The sequence below is a fragment of the Pituophis catenifer genome, unplaced genomic scaffold (assembly GCF_029215685.1).
Source record: "Pituophis catenifer annectens isolate HBS135680 unplaced genomic scaffold, rPitCat1.0.hap2 SCAF_7, whole genome shotgun sequence".
Lineage (NCBI taxonomy): Eukaryota > Metazoa > Chordata > Lepidosauria > Squamata > Colubridae > Pituophis > Pituophis catenifer.
Window position 1 is genome coordinate 45,871,910 of NW_027256887.1, and position 22,792 is coordinate 45,894,701.

The 22,792-nt window shown below is 45.2% G+C and overlaps 1 protein-coding gene across 1 annotated transcript in view; it reads left to right on the forward strand.

The window, feature by feature from the left end:
- TRHDE (thyrotropin releasing hormone degrading enzyme) overlaps window positions 1-22,058 on the forward strand; it is a 297,113-nt gene extending 275,055 nt beyond the window's left edge. The window contains exons 15-19 of the mRNA XM_070947338.1: window positions 3,217-3,324; window positions 19,150-19,317; window positions 20,045-20,185; window positions 20,746-20,827; window positions 21,915-22,058. Coding sequence (XP_070803439.1) covers window positions 3,217-3,324; window positions 19,150-19,317; window positions 20,045-20,185; window positions 20,746-20,827; window positions 21,915-22,058 — 643 coding nt within the window. The remainder of the gene's footprint in view (window positions 1-3,216; window positions 3,325-19,149; window positions 19,318-20,044; window positions 20,186-20,745; window positions 20,828-21,914) is intronic.
- Window positions 22,059-22,792: the final 734 nt, after the last annotated feature.

Consider the following 22,792-nt stretch of genomic DNA (forward strand, 5'->3'; position numbering starts at 1 on the left):
GGCAGTAGGTACACCCAGGCTTTTAGTCATGGGTGATTTCAACTTGCAATCCGTTGGTGAAACATCTGAGGTGACTCGGGAGTTCATGGCTTCCATGATGGCCATGGACCTGACCCAGTTAGTTCATGGCCCTACTCACAGGGGAGGTCACACTCTGGACCTGATTTTTGTCTCTGGCCAGTGGTTGAGTGGTCTTGTTATTGGGGATATAGACATGGAACCCTTGTCATGGACAGACCACTCACTCCTTCGCCTAGATCTTCGAACCGCTGCCCCCCGCCGCAGGGAGGCGGATCCAATTAGATGGATCCGCCCCAGGCGCCTGATGGATCCTGATAGGTTCCAGATGGAGCTTGGGCCATTTCCTGAGGTTCTAGCACATGACTTGGCCGAGGACCTGGTAGCCGCCTGGGATCGGGCGGCTGGTGGGGCCTTGGACCGAGTCGTGCCTTTGCAGCCTCTGACCTGGTGCTGATCCCGTGCAGCTCCTTGGTTCACCGAGGAGCTGAGGGAAATGAAGCGCCGGAAAAGACACCTGGAGAGCAGTTGGAGGGCCAGTCTCGCTGAATCTGATCGAACACTGGTAAGGTCACATATTAAGACCTACCTAGTGGCGATAAAGACGGCAAAGTTTAATTACTTTTCCGCCTCTATTGCGTCATCAGGGAATCGTCCGGCCACCCTCTTTAGGGTGACCCGCTTCCTGCTCCATCCGGGAGTGCGGGAGGATCCCTTGGAAGGCAGGGCGGAGGATTTTGGACAATACCTGTATGACAAAATCGCTCAGATCCGGGGGGATTTGGACTCTGACTGGGTAGATCAGGGCAGAGTGATGAGGAATAGTCTTGAGAATGTTATCTGGGAGGAGTTTGACGCTGTGACTCCCAATGATGTGGACAGGATTTTGGGGAGACTTAGTGCGGCCACATGTTTACTGGACCCGTGTCCCTCCTGGTTGGTACTGGCTTCCCGGGAGGTTACACGAGGCTGGCTCCAGGGTGTTATCAACGCTTCGCTGAGTGAGGGCCACTTCCCCACTGCCTTGAAGGAGGCGGTGGTGAGGCCTCTCCTCAAGAAGCCGTCCCTGGATCCGGAAATATTGGCCAACTACCGTCCTGTCTCCAACCTTCGCTTCATGGCGAAGGTTGTGGAGAGTGTGGTCACGCGACAGTTCCCACAATTCCTGGAGAAAACATCTTATCTAGATCTGTTCCAGTCAGGTTTCAGGTCTGGGCACAGCACGGAAACGGCATTGGTCCCGTTGGTTGATGACCTCTGTAGGGCTCGGGACAGGGGTTGCTCCTTTGTTCTGGTCCTGTTAGATCTCTCAGCGGCTTTTGATACCATCGACCATGGTATCATGCTGCACCGGCTGGAAGAGTTGGGGGTGGGAGGCACCGTGTTGCGGTGGTTCTCCTCCTTTCTCTCCGACCGGTCGCAGTTTGTGTTGGCAGGGGGGCAGAGGTCGACCTCGAGGCCTCTCATCTGTGGAGTGCCGCAGGGATTGGTCCTCTCGCCCCCTTCTGTTCAACATTTATGTAAAGCCACTGGGCGAGATCATCCGTGGCTTTGGGGTGAGATACCACCAGTACGCTGATGACACCCAGCTGTACATCTCCACCCCAGGCCACCCCAATGATGCCCTTGAAGTGATGTCCCAGTGCCTGGAGGCTGTGCGGATCTGGATGGGGAGGAACAGGCTCAAGCTCAACCCTTCCAAGACTGAGTGGCTGTGGCTCCCGGCATCCCGATATAGTCAGTTGACTCCATCACTGACTATTGGGGGTGAGTCTTTGGCCCCCACAGAAAGGGCTCGCAATCTGGGAGTCCTCCTGGATATGCAGCTGTCCTTGGAGGAACATCTGACAGCTGTAACCAGGGGGACCTTTTTTCAGGTTCGCCTGATCCGCCAGTTGCGGCCCTTTCTTGATTGGGATTCCCTGTGCACAGTCACTCATGCCCTCATCACCTCTCGCCTTGACTACTGCAACGCTCTCTACATGGGGCTCCCCTTGAAGAGCACCTGGAGGCTCCAACTGGTCCAGAATGCAGCAGCGCGGGTAGTGACGGGAGCAGCATGGCGCTCCCATGTAACACCGCTCCTGCGCGAGCTGCACTGGCTCCCAGTGGTCTTCCGGGTGCGCTTCAAGGTGCTGGTTATCACCTTTAAAGCGCTCCATGGCATCGGGCCTAGCTATCTTCGAGACCGCCTGCTGCTACCGACGACCTCCCATCGTCCCGTGCGCTCCCACAGAGAGGGCCTCCTCAGGGTGCCATCAGCCAATCAATGTAGGCTGGTGACCCCCAGGGGGAGGGCCTTCTCTGTGGGGGCACCTACCCTCTGGAATCAGTTGCCCCCAGAGATAAGGAGAATCCAAGACCTTAGTGCCTTCCAACGTGCCCTTAAAACCCACTTCTTCCAGCAAGCCGGGCTGGCTTAAGAAGAAATTTTAAATGTTTTAATTGGTTTGTATTTTTAATTTTGGGCCAAATTTATATATATTTTAATTGTTTTTTAATATTTGTATTTTATGTTTTTTAATTCTGGCTGTACACCGCCGAGTCCTCAGGGAGAAGGGCGGTATATAAATTTAAAATAAATAAATAAATAAATAAATAAATAAACTTTTATATCTTCTGTTTATTTGGCACATGAGCTGATTGGAAGGCTTAAATTTATTTTCTAAATTCACATTGTGTATTCCCCATTATGATGTTGCCTCTTTTTCCTAGAATTTCAAAGAATCATTGTTCCTAGCAGTAATTTAATTCTGGCTGCATTGTACAATAGAACTTTTGATAGGTTGAGGTGCTTCATGGCCATGATTTCTGCTTCATCGTTGTTGTTTAACAATTATTGAACAATAGTTATAACATTATTCATATGGATGTCCTCATTAAATATTAGTTTAGATCACTGTTTCTCAAACTTGGCAACTTTAGATATGTGGGTTTCAACTCCCAGAATTCTTCAGCCAATCATGCTGGCTGCGGAATTCTGAGAGTTGAAGCACACATATCTTAAAGTTGCCAAGTTTGAGAAACTTTGGTTTAAATCTTGGGAACAGTGGTGTGTTTCCCCCTGAAAATGGGAATATATTTATTAACATCAGATTAATGCTAGTTTTGTCTTTTTGTCTTTGTCTTTTCCCCCTGAAAATGGGAATATATTTATTAACATCAGATTAATGCTAGTTTTGTCTTTGGGATACACAGGGAGTTCCGCCGTGAAGTGATTATGCTGGCATGCAGCTTTGGTAACAAGCATTGCCACCAGCAGGCTGCAACTCTAATCTCTGACTGGATCTCCAGCAATAGAAACAGGTAAGATTGTTTAATCCAAAATTAATTTTACTACAGAGTGGTGTGCTCATGTATGCATATTAATAATAGTTGGCTCCTGGAAGGAATATATTTTGTGTAAGAAAAGTGGCATTTGTTTGTGTAGGGGTACTGTATGTGTGTATGTAGAGCGAGAGAGAGAGTTGTTGCTGAAAATCTTAACCCAAGTGTTAATGTACCACCTCCCATGGTATTAATACTGGTGCAAAATCAGGGTGCAGGGAGACCTTCCAGCACCTCTTTTATCCACTCCCAAGGCCACAGTAGAATTGCTCCAAGATGGCTCATCTACATTTACTTTTAGATTTCCACCACCTGTAGATCTTTGTTAAGCCACTTTATAACCTGCAGCATCTTGGTGACCCAAGTAGACCCATGAACTCAGAACACAGCCAGAGATTGCTTAGTAGTTAATTTTAATATTCAATTTGGTCTCAGAAGCGAATAGTGTATTCCCTATTGCCCCTTAATACATATTCCTACTTAAACTTAGAAACAACCTTTGCAGCATATTCTACCACAGCTCTTCCGCAATCCATCAACCCAACACACATCTAATATTCCAACTATTTACTAATACCATGTAACAATATCAATTGGACTGTAGAGGCAATTTATTTATTTTATTTTATTTTATATCCAATTTATATACCGCCCTTCTCCCTGAGGACTCAGGGTGGTGTACAGCCGAATAAAAACATAAATTACAAACATTAAAATAGTATTAAAAGAATATATATAAATTTGGCCCCATAATTTAAGAACAATAACAAACCCATTTAAAGCATTTAAAAAATTAAGAAAAAAATTAAGCCAACCCGGCTTGCTGAAAAAAGAGGGTTTTAAGGGCACGGCAGAAGGCACCGAGGTCTTGGATTCTCCTAATCTTTGGGGGCAGTTGGTTCCAGAGGGTGGGTGCCCCCACAGAGAAGGCCCTCCCCCTGGGGGTCACCAGCCTACATTGTTCGGCTGATGGCACCCCGAGGAGGCCCTCTCTGTGGGAGCGCACAGGTCGATGGGAGGCCGTCAGTAGCAGCAGGCGGTCTCGAAGATATCTAGGTCCTATGCCATGGAGCGCTTTAAAGGTGATAACCAACACCTTGAAGCGCACCTGGAAGACCACTGGGAGCCAGTGCAGCTCACGCAGGAGAGGTGTTGTATGGGAGCGCCGTGCAGCTCCCGTAACTACCCGCGTGGCCGCATTCTGGACCAGTTGGAGCCTCCGGGTGCCCCTCAAGGAGAGCCCCATGTAGAGAATGTTGCAGTAGTCCAGGCGAGAAGTGACGAGGGCATGAGTGACTGTGTGCAGGGTATCCCGATCAAGAAAGGGCCACAACTGGCGTATCAGGCGGATCTGACAAAAAGTCCCCCTGGCCACAGATGTTCCTCCAAGGACAGCTGCGTATCCAGAAGGACACCCAGATTGCGGGCCCTCTCCGAGGGAGCCAAAGACTCACCCCCAATAGTCAGAGATGGAGTCATCTGACTATATCGGGATGCCGGGAACCACAGCCACTCAGTCTCGGAAGGGTTGAGCCGGTTTCTCCCCATCCAGATCCGCACAGCCTCCAGGCACCGGGACATTACTTCAAGGGCATCGTTGGGGTGGTCAGGGGTGGAGATGTACAGCTGGGTGTCATCAGCGTACTGGTGGTACTTCACCCCAAAACCACGGATGATCTCACCCAGCGGCTTCACATAAATGTTGAACAGAAGGGGGCGAGAGAACTGACCCCTGAGATACTCCACATATGAGAGGGCTCGAGGTCGACCTCTGCCCCCCTGCCAACACGAACTGCGACCAGTCAGAGAGAAAGGAGGAGAACCACCGAAGCACAGTGCCCCCCATCCCCAACTCTTCCAACCGGTGCAGCATGATACCACGGTCGATGGTATCAAAAGCCTCTGAGAGGTCTAACAGGGCCAGAACAGAGGAGCAGCCTCTGTCCCGAGCCCTCCAGAGATCATCTACCAACGTGACCAATGCCGTTTCCGTGCTGTGCCCGGGCCTGAAACCCGACTGGAATGGATCTAGATAAGACGTTTCCTCCAGGTACTGCGGAAACTGTCGTACGACCACACTCTCAACAACCTTCGCCACAAAGCGAAGGTTGGAGACAGGACAATAGTTGGCTAATACTGCCGGATCCAGGGAAGGCTTCTTGAGGAGAGGCCTCACCACCGCCTCTTTCAAGGCCTTGGGGAAGTAACTCTCACTCAGCGAAGCGTTAATAATTCCCTGGAGCCAGCCTCGTGTAACCTCCCGGGAAGCCAGTACTAACCAGGAGGGACACGGGTCCAGTAAACATGTGGCCGCACTAAGTCTCCCCAGAATCCTGTCCACATGATCAGGGGTCACAGAGTCAAACTTTTCCCAGGTAACATTCTCAAGACTATTCCTCGTCACCCTGCCCGAATCTACCCAGTCAGAATCCAACTCCCCCCAGATCTGAGCGATTTTGTCATACAGATATTGTCCGAAATCCTCCACCCTGCCTTCCAGGGGGTCCTCCCGTGCTCCCGGGTGAAGCAGGGAGCGGGTCACCCTGAACGGGGCGGCTGGATGATTCTCTGATGATGCAATAAGAGCGGAAAAGTGGTTTAACTTTGCCGCTTTTATCGCCACTAGGTAGGTCTTAATATGCGACCTTACCAGGGTTCGGTCAGATTCAGCGAGACTGGCCCTCCAACTGCTCTCCAGGCATCTTTTCCAGCACTTCATCTCCCTCAACTCCTCGGTAAACCAAGGAGCCGCAAGGGATCGGCACCGGGTCAGAGGCCGCAAAGGCACGACTCGATCCAAGGTCCCACCAGCCGCCCGATCCCAGGCAGCCACCAGGTCCTCAGCCAAGTCATGTGCCAGATCCTCAGGAAATGGCCCAAGCTCCATCTGGAACCTATCAGGATCTATCAGGCGCCTGGGGCGGACCCATCTTATTGGCTCTGCCTCCCTACGGCGGGGTGTAGCGGTTCGAAGGTCCAGGCGGAGGAGCGAGTGATCTGACCATGACAAGGATTCCATGTCTATATCCCCTATAACAAGATCACTCAACCATTGGCCAGAGAAAAAAATCAAGTCCAGAGTGTGTCCCCCCCCCCGGTGAGTGGGGCCATGAACTAACTGGGTCAGGTCCATGGCCGTCATGGAAGCCATGAACTCCCGAGCCATCCCAGACGTTTCACCAATGGATAGCAAGTTGAAATCACCCATGACCATAAGCCTGGGTGTATCAACTGCCACCATGGCTATCACGTCGAGTAGCTCAGGCAGGGCCGCTGCCACGCGGCAGGGAGCCAGGTATGCAAGCAGCAAGCCCATCTGAACCCCATGACCCCATCTCACAAAGAGGGACTCACATCCGGCAATCTGAGGCACAGTGGTCTCCCTCGGACCGAGACCTTCTTTAATAATAACCCCCACCACCCCGCCCCTCCCCTGGGCTCTCGGCTGATGGAATGCTCTGAAACCTGGTGGGCACATCTCGACCAGAGGGACCCCTCCCTCCGGTCCCAACCAGGTCTCTGTGATACCTGCCAGGTCTGCTCCCCCCTCCTGAATAAGATTGTGAATGAGGGGGGTCTTATTTACCACAGACCTGGCGTTGCACAGCATCAGCCGCAGGCCCACATCCTGAGTATCTGAGCCACCTAGTATCCGAGAGGAGCCTTGGGGACTGGGGTGCGCAATTGCTCTAAAACAGCAAGTGCGCACCCCCACCACATGATATGGTCCCCTGCTCCCACCATATCTGCCCCTCCCAACCACCGTGCTGATGGTACTTCCCTCATTGGGATAGCCCTCCGCCCCCTCCCCATTCCCTCGTCCTGTACCCTCCAAACCGTTACCCCCGTGCCGGGCTCGGCTCTGACCTTGGTGGATTACCCCCCCATCCCCTTTGGTCATCCTCCCAGTTCCCCTTAAAAAATTATTAAAAACCCTAATTAAAAAACCCCTTAATCCCCGCTTTGAAACATGCCACCTCTCGGGGCTCCAAAGCCCGTCCTTAAGGTAGGCCTTTGATAACGTGGAAGGCCATCGCCGCGAGAGGGGGCCATCTCGCAGCGCAAGCAGGTCTGCTGAGGTATAAGCCATACATAGATGAGAGGTAAAAAGTCTGGTCAGGAGTTTGATAAATAGTCTAAAGGTACTGGAGCAAGATGGATCTCAGTGCCGGTAAGCTGAACTCCAGCTGCAGTGGGAGGAGTCCCGTGTCATTTCACCAAAATCGGAGGTAAGGATCCAAGCCACCGTCTCACGGTGGCTAGCCCAGATGGAAATGGCTCAGGAAAGTCAGATGGTCTATTCCTCCGTTGGTGAAAGGCAGCAGCTCCCTCAGCTCCCGCATGACAATTGCCCAGACTCCCTCCAGCTGGGGGCTCAGATGAAAAAGGAAGCCGAACCATAGAGGCACGATGATATTAAACCCGAGGGAGAGAAGATGTTCAAAAGGGAGGGATAACATGCAGCTGGACACAATCTGGAGGTGGGAAGCCGGAGACCAGGCCATAGACACGGGGGAGGGGGGGGAGAGACCAATCGAGGCAACCAGATGACCAGTTTTTTGGACTCACTCCAGCCTCTCCAACCTCCAGAACTTCATAAATCCCCCTGATCGTATCTCCCGCCTCCAGACTCCAGCCCCCAGGTCAGATGGTTTATTCCTGGTATAGATGGTAAGGCCAGAAACAAGCTGGCCATATCTCCCCCCTCCTTTGCTGCTAAGTACCAGGCCGCTGCCGCCATTGTCTCACCATCGAGCCACAGCCGCCATTGCCGCCTCAGCTGCCATTGTCGACGCCGTCCGGAACCCGGCCCCTCAGCATATCCCAGGACCACCGGAAAGATATCCAGGGCCTGGGAGGGGAGGGCCCGCTCCATGCCGCCGCCACGCCCACAGCCGCTGCTGCTCCGGCCTCCGCGGCCTTCGGCGCTGAAGAAGGCTGCCGCACCCAGGCCGCCGTCATCATCCTCCCGCGGTGCCTCTCGCATCGGCTCCGACCCAGCCATGAGATTCCGGAGGGCGAAAAAGCCCTCAACAGGCTGGGCAGAGACTCCCACAACCGGGGCTGGAGCCACAGATGGTCAAGTCAGCTCCCAAGACCCCCAAATGACCAGAAACCATCCCATCATCAGGCGTATCTCACATGGACAGCGCCATCTTGGGGCATGCGCAGAAGTGATCCTTCTATAGTAAAAAGCAATAGTAAAAAGATACTATGGCCTGTTACAATACATACATATAACACAAGACACTATAACTAAATTTACAGGGAAAAGTAAATAAATGTGATGAGGTAAAACAACGGCAGTCCTGAGACTGCACCTATTTGCTGTAACAAATGATTATGGTAATGGAAGTAGTAAATAAAACTCCCTGGTGACTGAAGGGAAAGAAAGACAAAGGATACCATAACGATGTATCCATATGGAAGAACACAAATGAACACAAAGATAATGGTCTGAAAAGGAAAACCATAACTATACACTTCTCTATAACTTTTTTTGGAAATACAAAATGCATAGGATACAATATGGTCTGTGTGCAAAGAATTATCCACTAACAATAGTGAAAAAGTCTTTCCCTCAAGTTCTCAACATTGCCATCGATATATGCAAGATAAGTAAGCTAAATATTGTTTTGTACTGAATATATTTTAGTACTTCTTTATATGATACAGGAGTTCAGTCGCATGATCTTTGGTCTTTTCGTATGAAATTTTCTGTAATTTTGTTTGTATAGCTTAGATTGCCTCTATTATTCTCTTTAAGCTTCTGGGAAAGGTTGTGTTCTGTGTAATTCAGATAATCAAAGAAGGCTTTTTCTGTTTACAGTTATTTTACAATTGTGTAATATGCATAACAATGGAATTGTGGTCATGAATAATGTTTCGATAGGACCAGTTCAATAACTATTCTGTGGATAAAGTTGTGATGGACATTTGTAATCATTGCAGCTTATTACTTTTCCTCCTCTGTGTATCACAATAGCAGTACAATGTTAAAACAAACAAACACGTATGAGGAAATGGAAGGACACTGTATATAATTCAAGTAATCTTCTTTTTTACATATTAATTTAATGTTGGCAGGAGGTTTAGAAGTAGACTCAGCATCTAAATACAAATTGGAAATTGTTACAATTTCATTGAACTTATTTAACCTTTGCAGTGCATCTGTTCTGAAAGAAAAGCTGTTTTAAAATTCACTAGTTTTTGCAAAATTCCTTCTAAAGGTAAATTCATTTAATCTTTATTCTAGTTTTTATAAACTATAAAAGCAATACATAGTTTTTTAAAAATGCACACAATAATTGCAAGGTCTCCCAAATACAAATGTAATTTATGAGGGGGCATTGAGAGAAAATTGGAATAGGGATGAAGTATTTTCAATGACATCCGAAGGAATGTTCTTTCTTTCATTATCAAAATTACTACTTCATTTAGTTATGGTATCATTTAAGTCTGAGTTCCGCACGCGCACGCGCACACACAAACACAAACACATACACACCCACACCAAAAAAAACCCCAGCTTGAAAGTAGAACCAAATCACAAGATAGCAACATGATCCCGTCACTGAATTTGTTCAAGTAAAGGCTGGGCTGCCACCTGTCACAGAAGCTTTGATTTGCACTTTTGCATATCTGCGGCTATTGTACTTGAATAGTCTAAATCACTGCTTCCCAAACATTTTCTTTCATTACCTAAACCACCTATTAGAAAGTCATATTGAACTTCAAATACTGGTCATAAATCCCCTTCTTCAGCACTGTATCACCTCAAATGATCATAATTCAAAGACTACCTGTATTATAAGAATATCATTGATCTTCATGTCATTTCAATAAATTACCATTGATAATTTCATTGATTTTTGTCTTAGTAAGAATACTGTAATGGAATGTGTGGATGACCTTAGGGGATGAGGGAAAGGGATTCTGCCTAAGGAATGATCAGATAAGAGAGAGAAGAGTTCCCAATGGCTTCACAATCAGAGAAAGAAATTTAGGAAGTGACCAGACAGTTAAAAGTGGTATCAGAACAACTAGGACCCACCAAATCTCTTGATTTCAATTTAGGTTCTCTTTCAGAAAAAAAAAAAGTTAATAAATTAGCATGTCAACTAACTAACAATCGTATCAACTACCAAATGTAAATATCACTTCTCTTCTAAAAAGAAGATTCCTGTGGTGACAACCATAAATAATACATACATACATACATATATACATACATACATACACGTGTTTGCCCAAAAATGAGACCGGGTCTTATTTTCTTTTGGGGATGTCTTATTTTTTTCCCCATGTCCCCTTGCTCACAGCAGAGCAGGAGGCTATGTAGCATTCCAGTGCCACCACCGCGAGGTGTGGGATGGAGCTGCCCCACGCGCCCCGCACTGGCTTATTTCAGGGTCCTGCTGCCAGGCCACCCACGCCCTGATGTGTGCCTCGCCTCATGGCAACGGCTCAAGCACCCCCATCCATCAGGCCCGCCTGGCTGCTGGACCACTTCTGCTTGCTTGCAGCCACAATGGAGCAGGAGAACAAACAATGCACCAATGCCACAGCCACAAAGGGAGGTGGGGATGGGTGGAGCTGCCCCACGTGTCCTGCACCAGCTTACTTCAGGGACTTCACAGACAGGCCATCCATGCCCCAACACCTGTCTCGCCTTGTTACCACAGCATCATCACAACACTTAGCCTCCTGCTACATTGTGGCCATGAGCAACCAGAAGAAGTGGGCCAGTGGCTACATGGATTCCTGCTGCACATCACTGCTATTGCTGCCGCCACAAGGGAATGTCAGGGCGTGGATGGCCTGGCTGTTGGACCCTTGAGGTAAGCTGGTGCGGGGTGCATGGGGTGGCTCCATCCCCCCACCTCGCCTTGTGGCCACAGCACCCAGAGCAACCAGATGGAATTGGCAGCCAGCTGGCTGCACAGGCTCTTAAGCAGGGCTTATTTTGGGGGGTAGGGCTTAGATGCATGTGTAAAAACATGCTATGTCTTATTTTCAGGGAAACAGGGTATACACACATATACATACACACACACATGTACACACACACACAGACAATGAATGGAGGGGTTAGAGAAAAGAAAGGTTAAAAGCAAAAGTTAAAGGTCAGACTCAGGAGCGCAAAGGGAAAGAAAAAGAAGGAAAAGGAGGGAGAATAACTTCAGTTTTCTTTAGTACAGATACAAATATAAAATACATTAACCTCTTGCTTTAAAATCAACCATAATAACCATAACCATTCGTGTAAGAGCATTATAGTATATGAAACAATTCTGCTGTAAGGAATACCAAGAAAAATAAGCTTGGACTATACTCTTAAAATTAACTGGACATCTGATTAATTTTCTTTCTTAAAGGTTTCCATAAAGAGTTTGAACCATATCAATAAATCAAAGAACAGCCTAAACTGCATCTAATTACATTTTAAGAAATTAGAACACTATTTGCCTAGCAGATAAATAATTAGGGGGCTATTTTATAAATGCATTTCCATTTGTTAAAACTTAAAAGAACAAGCCTGTACTAATTAATTATAACTTAAAATATTATTTCTTAACACTTTGTAAAACTGCATTATAAATCATTGGAAAAATAGATTTCACTGCAAGAGCATAGTTTGATTTTATTATTCTATCTATTTTTTAACATTTTCTACAAGTATTTAATTTTTAATCAGCAGCCACATTTCCAACAAATTCTATTTTTTACTATGGTTCTTAAGCAAGATAAATAAGGTCAAGCAAATCACAACACTGTTCAAATAGAATTATTTCAAATCATGCTTTCAGAAGTTAATAATTGTGAAGTATTCATCATAGTTTTAAATTCTGTTCTGTTCTGTTCTGTTCTGTTCTGTTCTGTTCTGTTCTGTTCTGTTCTGTTCTGTTCTGTTCTATTCCATTCCATTACATTCCATTCTAAAAAGTGAATGAAAGTAAATAGAAGTGAAGGATTGTAACATAACAAATACTTTAATTGAATAGCATTAAGGCTTAAATCACACTGCTCAGAAAGAATTCTCAATGTATTCATAATGAGTTTACAGCCAGATAAACATATAGTGTAATCCTTTTGTATGGCTGTCTAGGAGGACATAGATTATGGCAAACATTCTCTTCACTGGCAGCGAATTTGCTATGGGAAAAATTAATTTAGATTTTGAATGAGTCCCTCAACTTTTTCAGCCTAGAACTGTACATCTGTTCGATACAAAAGCTTATCATTGGTCTATGACACCAGAGAAATTATTTAGAATGAATGAAGATCCTTAAATATATGTTGGAAATGTGAACATGTTTTACATGTACATTCTTGGTGGACATGTAAAAAAGCTAAAAGTGTTCAATTCAAATATACAGTTTGATACAGATGATTTTAAAGGTCAATAATCAATTGAAGCCAGAAATTTTCCTACTAGGATAATTTTTAGTGGTGGGCTGATGGACATGCATGTTTACAGAGATTTAAAGAGATTTTCATGAGAAGCTAGCTCAGAATGGGCTATTTTTTTGTGCCCTGCTCCCTTTGTTCCTAGAATTCAATACCCTTCACCAAGTTTTAAACTTCATGAGTCATTGCTCTATCCCTGACTGCCTAACTGGTTCTGGGACAAATGGTAGTCATAGCAGCTCAGGCACAGTAGTGAATTCACTGAATTCAGGAGCAGTAAAGGCAAACGGAAGTGGTATCAGAATGGCAGCTTCTACAACATGACTTGGACAGAGCTACAGAGCACAAAGGTTGGAAGTGTTGGCTTATGGGATCCTTCCAATGGACTGGGTCCAATTCTCTTGGATGGACCTAGTATGAGTCTTCAGCTTGACATTAGTCATAATAATTATTGCTGCATGAGCTACATTGGCTACCAATTGACTTTTGAATGAAGTTCAAAGTTCTGGTCATCACCTATAAAACTCTTCATGTTATACAGTCGGGTTATGTGTGGGGCCACTTGTTTCAAATTTTTCTATCTGCCCATTATATTCAGGCAGTTACTCTACTGTACCTGCAGTAAGTAAGATGTTTTCTATTAATAAAGGAGAATATTTGTTATTCAGGATTGAGATGAGGGGTTCTTTGTGCTCTCTAAGCTTGGTTGTTTTCTTGCAGACATTTCATTACCCAAAGTAGTCATCATCAATGCTAGTCCTTTTGTATACTCACTAAAATAAGCATAGTGCAATCCTGATTTCTTTTAGGAAGACTTTGTCAGCTAAGAATATATTTGTGTATTGTTATGGGCAGCGAAAAATGATTTGATAGGCTGCAAGCTTGAAACTCTGATCAAGATTCTTGACAAATCAGATTTGACACAGATACTGTGGTTGCCAGTTGATCTCTAGGCCTAGCTCAAAGTATTTATTTTAAAACTTTATATAATTTAAGACAAATTATTGCAAGACCATCTATTTATGTATAATTCATCTCACACTTTTTGGTCCTCAAAAAAGTCAAATTCTGAAGGTTCTGATACAAATTTGCTTAACATCAAAACATTTGTGCCTATTCTATGGAAAGAATAGGCTGCTGCTTCGGCTGCTGTCGTGCAATGCCAGGTCCGTGGTAAATAAAGCCCCCCTCATTTGCGATCTTATTCAGGAGGGGGGAGCGGACCTGGCAGGTATTACGGAGACCTGGTTGGGTCATGAGGAGGGGGGGTTCCCCTCGTGGATATGTGCCCACCAGGTTTCCGAGCATTCCATCAGCCGAGAGCTCAGGGCAGGGGCGGGGGGGGTGGCGGTTATTATAAAGGAAAGTCTTGATCCGAGGGAGACCACTGTTCCACAGATAGCCGGATGTGAGTCCCTTTTTGTGAAGTGGGGTCGTGGAGTACAGATGGGCTTGTTGATCACATACCTGGCTCCCTGCCGCGTGGCAACAGCCCTGCTCGAGCTGCTCAACGTCATAGCTGAGGTGGCGGTTGGTACCCCCAGACTTCTAGCCATGGGGGATTTCAACCTGCCATCTGTCGGCAAAACGTCTGAGGTGGCTCGAGAGTTCATGGCTTCCATGACGGCCATGGACCTTACTCAGTTAATTCATGACCCCACTCACATGGGTGGACACACTCTGGACTTAGTTTTTGTCTCTGGTCAGTGGTCGAGTGGCCTTGATACAGGGGATATAGTCATCGAACCCTTGTCATGGTCTGACCACTTGCTCCTTCGACTGGACTTTCTAACCGCTGCACCCCACCGCAGGGAGGCGGGACCGACCAGGTGGTTCCGCCCCAGGCGCCTGATGAACCCTGATAGGTTCCAGATGGAGCTTGGGCCATTTCCTGAGACTCTGGCTCATGACTCGGCTGAGGACCTGGTGGCCGCCTGGGATAGTGCGGCTGCCGGGGCCTTGGACCGTGTCTTGCTTTTGCGGCCTCTGACCCGGCACCGAACTCACCTAGCTCCTTGGTTCTCCGAGGACCTCAGGGAGATGAAGTGCCGGAAAAGACGCCTGGAGAGTAGTTGGAGGACCAGCCACTCCGAATCCGACCGAACACTGGTGAGGTCTCATATTAAGACCTACCTAGTGGCGATAAAAGCGGCAAAATCTAGCTATTTTGCCGCTCTTATCGCGTCATCAGATAATCGCCCGGCCGCCCTGTTTAGGGTGACCTGCTCCCTCCTCCATCTGGAAGCACGGGATGACCCCTTGCAGGGCCGAGCTGAGGACTTTGTGCAGTATCTGTATGACAAAATCGCTCAGATTCGGGAAGGGCTGGCCTCTGACTGGGTATGTCCGGACGGGATGACTGAGGCAGGTCTTGAGAGTGTTATCTGGGGGGAGTTCGATCCTGTGGCTCCCGAGGACATGGACAGGGTCCTGGGACAGCTGAACGCGACCACATGTTTATTGGACCCGTGTCCCTCCTGGTTGGTACTGGCTTCCCGGGAGCTGACACGAGGCTGGCTCCAGAAGATTGTTAACGCTTCTTTGAGTGAGGGGGTCCTGCCGGCTGCTTTGAAAGAAGCGGTTGTGAGGCCCCTCCTCAAGAAGCCCTCTCTGGATCCGGCTGTTTTGGCTAACTATCGTCCAATCTCCAACCTTCGCTTCGTTGCGAAGGTTGTTGAGAGTGTGGTAGCGCAACAGCTTCCCCGGTATCTGGATGAAGCTGTCTATCTAGACCCGCGCCAGTCTGGCTTCCGGCCTGGGCACAGCAGGGAAACGGCATTGGTCGCGTTGGTGGATGATCTCTGGAGGGCTCGGGATAGGGGTTGCTCCTCTATCCTGGTCCTGTTAGACCTCTCAGTGGCTTTTGATACCATCGACCATGGTATCATGTTGCACCGGTTGGCGGGGGTGGGGGTGGGGGGCACCGTTCTGCGGTGGTTCTCCTCCTACCTCTCTGACCGGTCGCAATCTGTGTTGACGGGAGGGCAGCGGTCGACCCCGAGGCACCTTGCTTGTGGGATGCCACAAGGGTCGGTCCTCTCGCCCCTTCTGTTCAACATTTATGTAAAGCCGCTGGGTGAGATCATCCGTGGCTTCGGGGTGGAGTTCCATCAGTACACTGATGACACCCAGCTGTACATCTCCACCCCAGGCCACCCCAACGATGCCCTTGAAGTGATGTCCCAGTGCCTGGAGGCCGTGCGGGCCTGGATGGGGAGAAACAGGCTCCGACTCAACCCCTCCAAGACCGAGTGGCTGTGGTTTCCAGCGTCCCGATATAGCCAGCTGACGCCATCGCTGGCTATTGGGGGCGAATCACTCGCCCCCACGGAGAGGGCTCGTAACTTGGGCGTCCTCCTGGATGCACGGCTGTCTTTAGAAGATCATTTGACGGCCGTGGCCAGAGGGGCTTTTTATCAGGTTTGCCTGATACGCCAGTTGCGCCCCTTTCTAGATCGGGACTCTCTACGCACAGTCACTCAGGCACTAGTCACTTCCCGCCTGGACTACTGCAACGCTCTCTACATGGGGCTCCCCCTGGGGTGCACCCGGAGGCTCCAGCTGGTCCAGAACGCGGCCGTGCGGGGGATTATGGGGGCGACGAGGCGCTCCCATGTGACACCTCTCCTGCGCGAGCTGCACTGGCTCCCGTTGGTCTTCTGGGTGCGCTTCAAGGTGTTGGTGACCACCTTTAAAGCGCTCCATGGCTTAGGGCCGGGGGTACTTATGAGACCGCCTTCTGCCACCAATAGCCTCCCACCGGCCAGTACGCTCGCACAGAGTGGGCCTCCTCAGGGTGCCGTCCACCAGACAATGTCAGCTGGCGACCCCCAGGGGGAGAGCCTTCTCTGTGACGGCGCCCACCCTCTGGAACAACCTTCCCCCAGAGTTACGTACAATAACAGACCTCCGGATTTTTCTTTTTTTTTTTTTTTTTTTTTTTTTTTATAAATTTTTATTATAATCCAACATACACAGACAAACACAGACATTTAAACAAACTATACATAAACTAACTATACAATAAAATCAAGTCCTGGGACTTGAGCTTTGAAGTAGAGTTACCTCGGTAATTATATATCAATATATCTGTACATATTATACTTCATCATATATCAGTATTTATATAATGATATTTCATTTCGACCATGGTATCATGTTGCACCGGTTGGCGGGGGTGGGGGTGGGGGGCACCGTTCTGCGGTGGTTCTCCTCCTACCTCTCTGACCGGTCGCAATCTGTGTTGACGGGAGGGCAGCGGTCGACCCCGAGGCACCTTGCTTGTGGGATGCCACAAGGGTCGGTCCTCTCGCCCCTTCTGTTCAACATTTATGTAAAGCCGCTGGGTGAGATCATCCGTGGCTTCGGGGTGGAGTTCCATCAGTACACTGATGACACCCAGCTGTACATCTCCACCCCAGGCCACCCCAACGATGCCCTTGAAGTGATGTCCCAGTGCCTGGAGGCCGTGCGGGCCTGGATGGGGAGAAACAGGCTCCGACTCAACCCCTCCAAGACCGAGTGGCTGTGGTTTCCAGCGTCCCGATATAGCCAGCTGACGCCATCGCTGGCTATTGGGGGCGAATCACTCGCCCCCACGGAGAGGGCTCGTAACTTGGGCGTCCTCCTGGATGCACGGCTGTCTTTAGAAGATCATTTGACGGCCGTGGCCAGAGGGGCTTTTTATCAGGTTTGCCTGATACGCCAGTTGCGCCCCTTTCTAGATCGGGACTCTCTACGCACAGTCACTCAGGCACTAGTCACTTCCCGCCTGGACTACTGCAACGCTCTCTACATGGGGCTCCCCCTGGGGTGCACCCGGAGGCTCCAGCTGGTCCAGAACGCGGCCGTGCGGGGGATTATGGGGGCGACGAGGCGCTCCCATGTGACACCTCTCCTGCGCGAGCTGCACTGGCTCCCGTTGGTCTTCTGGGTGCGCTTCAAGGTGTTGGTGACCACCTTTAAAGCGCTCCATGGCTTAGGGCCGGGGTACTTATGAGACCGCCTTCTGCCACCAATAGCCTCCCACCGGCCAGTACGCTCGCACAGAGTGGGCCTCCTCAGGGTGCCGTCCACCAGACAATGTCAGCTGGCGACCCCCAGGGGGAGAGCCTTCTCTGTGACGGCGCCCACCCTCTGGAACAACCTTCCCCCAGAGTTACGTACAATAACAGACCTCCGGATTTTTCATTGGGCCCTGAAAACCTATTTATTTCAACTAGCTGGGCTGGTTTGAGTTAAATTTTAAATTGATTTTAAATTGGGTTGTTTTAATTTACGGCCAAAATATTTAATTATTTTAATACTGTTTTTAAATTTTGTATGCTCTGTTTTTTACTTTGGCTGTGCACCGCCCTGAGTCCTATTTAGAGAAGGGCGGTATAGAAATTTAATAAATAATAATAATAATAATAATAATAATAATAATAATAATAATAATAATAACAATAACAACAACAACAACAACAATAATAATAATAATAATAATAATAATAATAATAATAATAATAATAATAATAATAATAATATCATTGAAGGTTTGAACCTTATAATAGTTCAACATGGGCCTTAAATCTTTTTATTTTGGGCATTCTTCAAGTTTTAGAGTCTTAATATTTTTGGCATTGAGTTTTAATGTTCCTTTAGAATTTTTAATGGCTTTAGCATTGTAAATGTTTATCTTCATTCTTGTAAGCCATTCTGAACTGTTGCAACAATCAGAAATTAACATAGAAACATACCTTCATTATAGAGATTAGTTAATAGTAAATTAATAGCTATTCCTTTCCATCATAACAAAAATTGAAAAATGAGTAGTCATAATTATTCTGATACATTAGCAGAAACAGATCATGTTCTTCCTACCCTCTGCGGGAAGAGAAAATGATAATAGGTAAGTTTTGTCAGGTTAGCCTACTTCATCTTCTCGACTACTTTAGACATTTCATGATGAGGACATTCAGTTGTGGTCATCATGTATTTAATATATTTTATGTAAAAAGTACTGTAAATCTGCCTTTTCATAGGCCAATCCAAATCATCTCATAGTTCATATCTCCTTTCTATTCTGTCAAGGCTGCTAGCAGTTTCACAAAAAGTACAAAATTGAGTATTAAATTTTCACTTATGCAGACAATAGTTTGAGGAGAGAATTTTACTCAGGATATTCCCATCCTAGAAATCACATGTCATACTTTCCCTCTATACTATTCTGTATTTATTCTTTTCCTTTTTAAAAACACTATACTTGAGAGATGGCACTCCAGCATAACATATAGATTGTCTTGATCTTCAGGAAAACTGTCAGTGATACAAATCTATAACTTGTGTGTTATGTCTCATGAATATATTACAAATACAATATTATTATGATTTTTATATGTTCTTTTGAAGAATACCACCAAATGTAAGAGACATCGTCTACTGCACAGGAGTTTCGCTGATGGATGAAGATGTATGGGAATTCATCTGGATGAAATTCCACTCAACTACAGCGGTATCAGAGAAGAAAATATTATTAGAAGCTTTAACCTGTAGTGATGACAGAAATTTGTTAAACAGGTATGCTCATTTAATCTATATTTCCTGATTTTTTCAAACTCAGTCTTGTATCAGTAGAAGTAATAGCATTTGTGGTCTTAATATTGTCCCAAATATTAAATGTTCCTAGCTTATGTATGTCATTTTTAAAATTTTTATACTTACTCATTTTCTCCTGAAAATCAGATCTACAAAAAATGTCTATGGAGATTCTCAGTCATCCAGATCATGCTTGTCCCAAAGGTGCTTTTTCAGGAGGCAACTGGACTTTCTTGTTTTTCTTTGAAGACCTTTCACTTCTCATCCAAGAAGCTTCTTCAGCTCTGACTGGATGGTGGGGAATGAAAGGATTTATATTCCTTGCAGACAGCTGAAATATAAATCCTTCCATTCCCCACCATTTTAATTTAATTTTCCCCACCAGTTTTTAATACTGTATATGCTTAGCATTTATTCCAATTCATTTGTTCTATATTAACTTGATTATTTTAGAAAAATATAACCTCAGAGTAGCATTCATGAAGCCTATAATAAATTAATTTTAATTTTTAGCAAATATCTGCCAAGTATAGATGTAGCTTATTTTCTATATTTTACAAACATATATTGAAAGTGCCACATTGATTTTCAATTAGCATCTAGCAATGTCTGACTTTGTTGGAGATCCCAAGATGTTGAATGGCATAATGCTGAAATATTTATATTAGTAAAAGCTAAACAATTTTCCTCTTTTCTCCTATTATTCAAGGCTTCTTAACCTGTCTCTTAATTCAGAAGTTGTCCTGGATCAGGATGCAATTGATGTCATAATCCATGTAGCTAGAAATCCACATGGAAGAGATCTTGCTTGGAAATTTTTTAGAGAAAAGTGGAAAATACTGAATGCAAGGTAAAATATTTTGATAAACTGTATGCTTCATGTTCAATATATTTAAATTTAAAATACCAATAATTTAAGGGTGTACATAGTTAAATAGCCATAAAAAGTGAGAAAAGACTGCGTGTGTATTTCAAGAGTCACTTGAAATACACTTCTTTGTGTATTTCACAAAGAAACAAACTTCTTTGTTGCTGTAAATGTTTAGATAAAACACCATGTAACTATCTTTAATAATGGTCTTGATCTAACTTCCTGCAGTTTTACTCATGTATGGGATGGCTAATTTCACCCTGCCCAAAATCTACTTTTCCTTATTTTTTTCTGAGGCAATATATAGAATTGAATTTTAATTTGAAGAAAAATATGACTATTTTTATTCCACTAATACAACTTCAGTGCAATATGATTGACACTGATCATAGACCATAGGACGTAATATTTCCAGAGATTATGGAACAGAAACTGTAACTGATTGTACAATTGTAACAGTAATATTATTTATAATAGATGATTTCAAAATCATTGTCACTCAAATGCTCTTTATTTATATTTTAAACTATGTGATGAAGATACGGAGAAGCATTATTTATGAATTCAAAACTGATAAGTGGAGTCACAGAATTTCTTAATTCAGAGAGTGAACTGAATGAGGTAAATATTATGCTAGTTCAGTACTTTTTTTTTTTTACAATTTTTTTTTTACTCTTTTTCACTTTCTTCATTGTGTGCTACCTATAAAAAACCCAGGCTTACTCATTTTCCAGATAACATGTATGTGTTTCAGTTTCTATAAATGATGTATTATCTGAATGCTGCATTCACATTTAAGGAAAAGACAGTCTTTTTTATATTGAGAAAGAGAGAGAAAGTGACAATCAAATTTCATGACATTTTAACTAAGTTCAATGTAAACCTACTATTCATAGAATAATGTGAATTTAAAATATTAAATCCAAGAACATTAGGGTCTTTATAGTGTTTGAACAGCCCCTCCAACGTGTAAATGAACTCTTAATTATTTTATGATAAAATGTTTAAAAAGTTCATCAACCTAATTAACCCTAATTTAATATATTTACCATATTTAATAAAGAAAAACTCTTCAGGGAGAATGTAAATGTAGCTTAATGTGAACTAAAATTACATTAGATGTGTTCCTAATTTTTATATGGTTAGATACATATGTAAGACTAAACTGTGATAAGAGCCTAGCAGTCTACACCATAAAGCAGACTTCCGCAACCTTTCTGGCTTTGCGGACTGGTGGTGGGGAAAGGATGGTTCCGCATGAGTGGCGGGCAAGCAGCTCCATTTGCATGAGCGGCAGGCATGCTCAACTGCCGCTTGTGCAAATGGAACATGCACACAGTCTCCTGCTGCTTGCACAAGTGGGTATATGCTCATGTGCATGCACCCAACACTTCCACAGCCTGGTTCCAAAAGGCTCAAGGCCCGGTAGTGGGCTGCGGTCTGGGGGCTAGGGACCCCTGCCATAAAGCATCCGGATTACAAGGGAGATAGAGGAAGTGATGTTAATATAATCAGGCATTGGGACATTAGTATTTTGCAACACCATTTCAGGCAGTTGCAGTTTGTTGCTTTATTATACTTTCAAGCTGCAAAATATTGCAAGAATTTCAGTAGCAAACATAGAGCTTTTGTCCTTAGTTTGTAAATTACATGAAGTTCATTTTTTTCTTTAGTTCTGTCATAATTAACCATTACCTTCTATTTTCAGCTAAAGAAATTTGTAAAGAATTATGGGGAGAGATCTGCTGCCTCTTTCTCTCGAGCTGTGGAAACAGTGGAAGCGAATGTCCGGTGGCAGATAATTTACAAAGAAGAATTATTTCAGTGGCTGAGAAAAACACTTGCACACTAATCTGTGTTTCTGGCAAAGACCTAGTACAAGTTTTGCAAGATGAGAAGCACAGTGGGAACTTTCAGAAAACTGTCTAGAAATCCAGCAAAGACAAGTTCAAGTTGGAAGGACAATTAAATAGAGATATATTATATTTTTGCACCAAATTCCTCACAACTGTTAAATGATTAGGGGCACACTGACAAAGAGGAATGGTCATGAATCCCATCCCTACTATTCCATGGCCAAGTGTGATATTAAGTGGTGCATGTAAATGTTAATGTCAGTTTTGTTGGAGAAAACCCCTGAGAATATTTGTGCATGGTTTTATGGTTCCTGCCTGTATTTCAGCATGCTTACTTCAGATGTCCATGTTTTGTATGTGAATTTCTGTTGCATCAAAGATGGGCATTATGCAAAAGCACAAAGACTCTTATGACAATCAGTGATGAAACAACAAGGTAGGATGGAAAGAAAGACATTAAAGGTACAAATGAACAAGTGATAACATCTCCCCTTTCCATGGTGCTGGCCAGTTTTACTTTTAAATTCTCTTTAAGTTACTCTTTCAATGCTAATTCTTTTTTGAGTTGTAAACAGTAATATAAATTACAATCCAAAGATTCCTCTTTTTAAATCAAGAATACGTATGTATTTAGAGGCAGAATATTTTCGCAGTAAGTTATAGTTTTAAAAAATACATTTATCCATTACTCATCGTGCATTGATAGATTTACCTTCATAAGCTAGTTTAC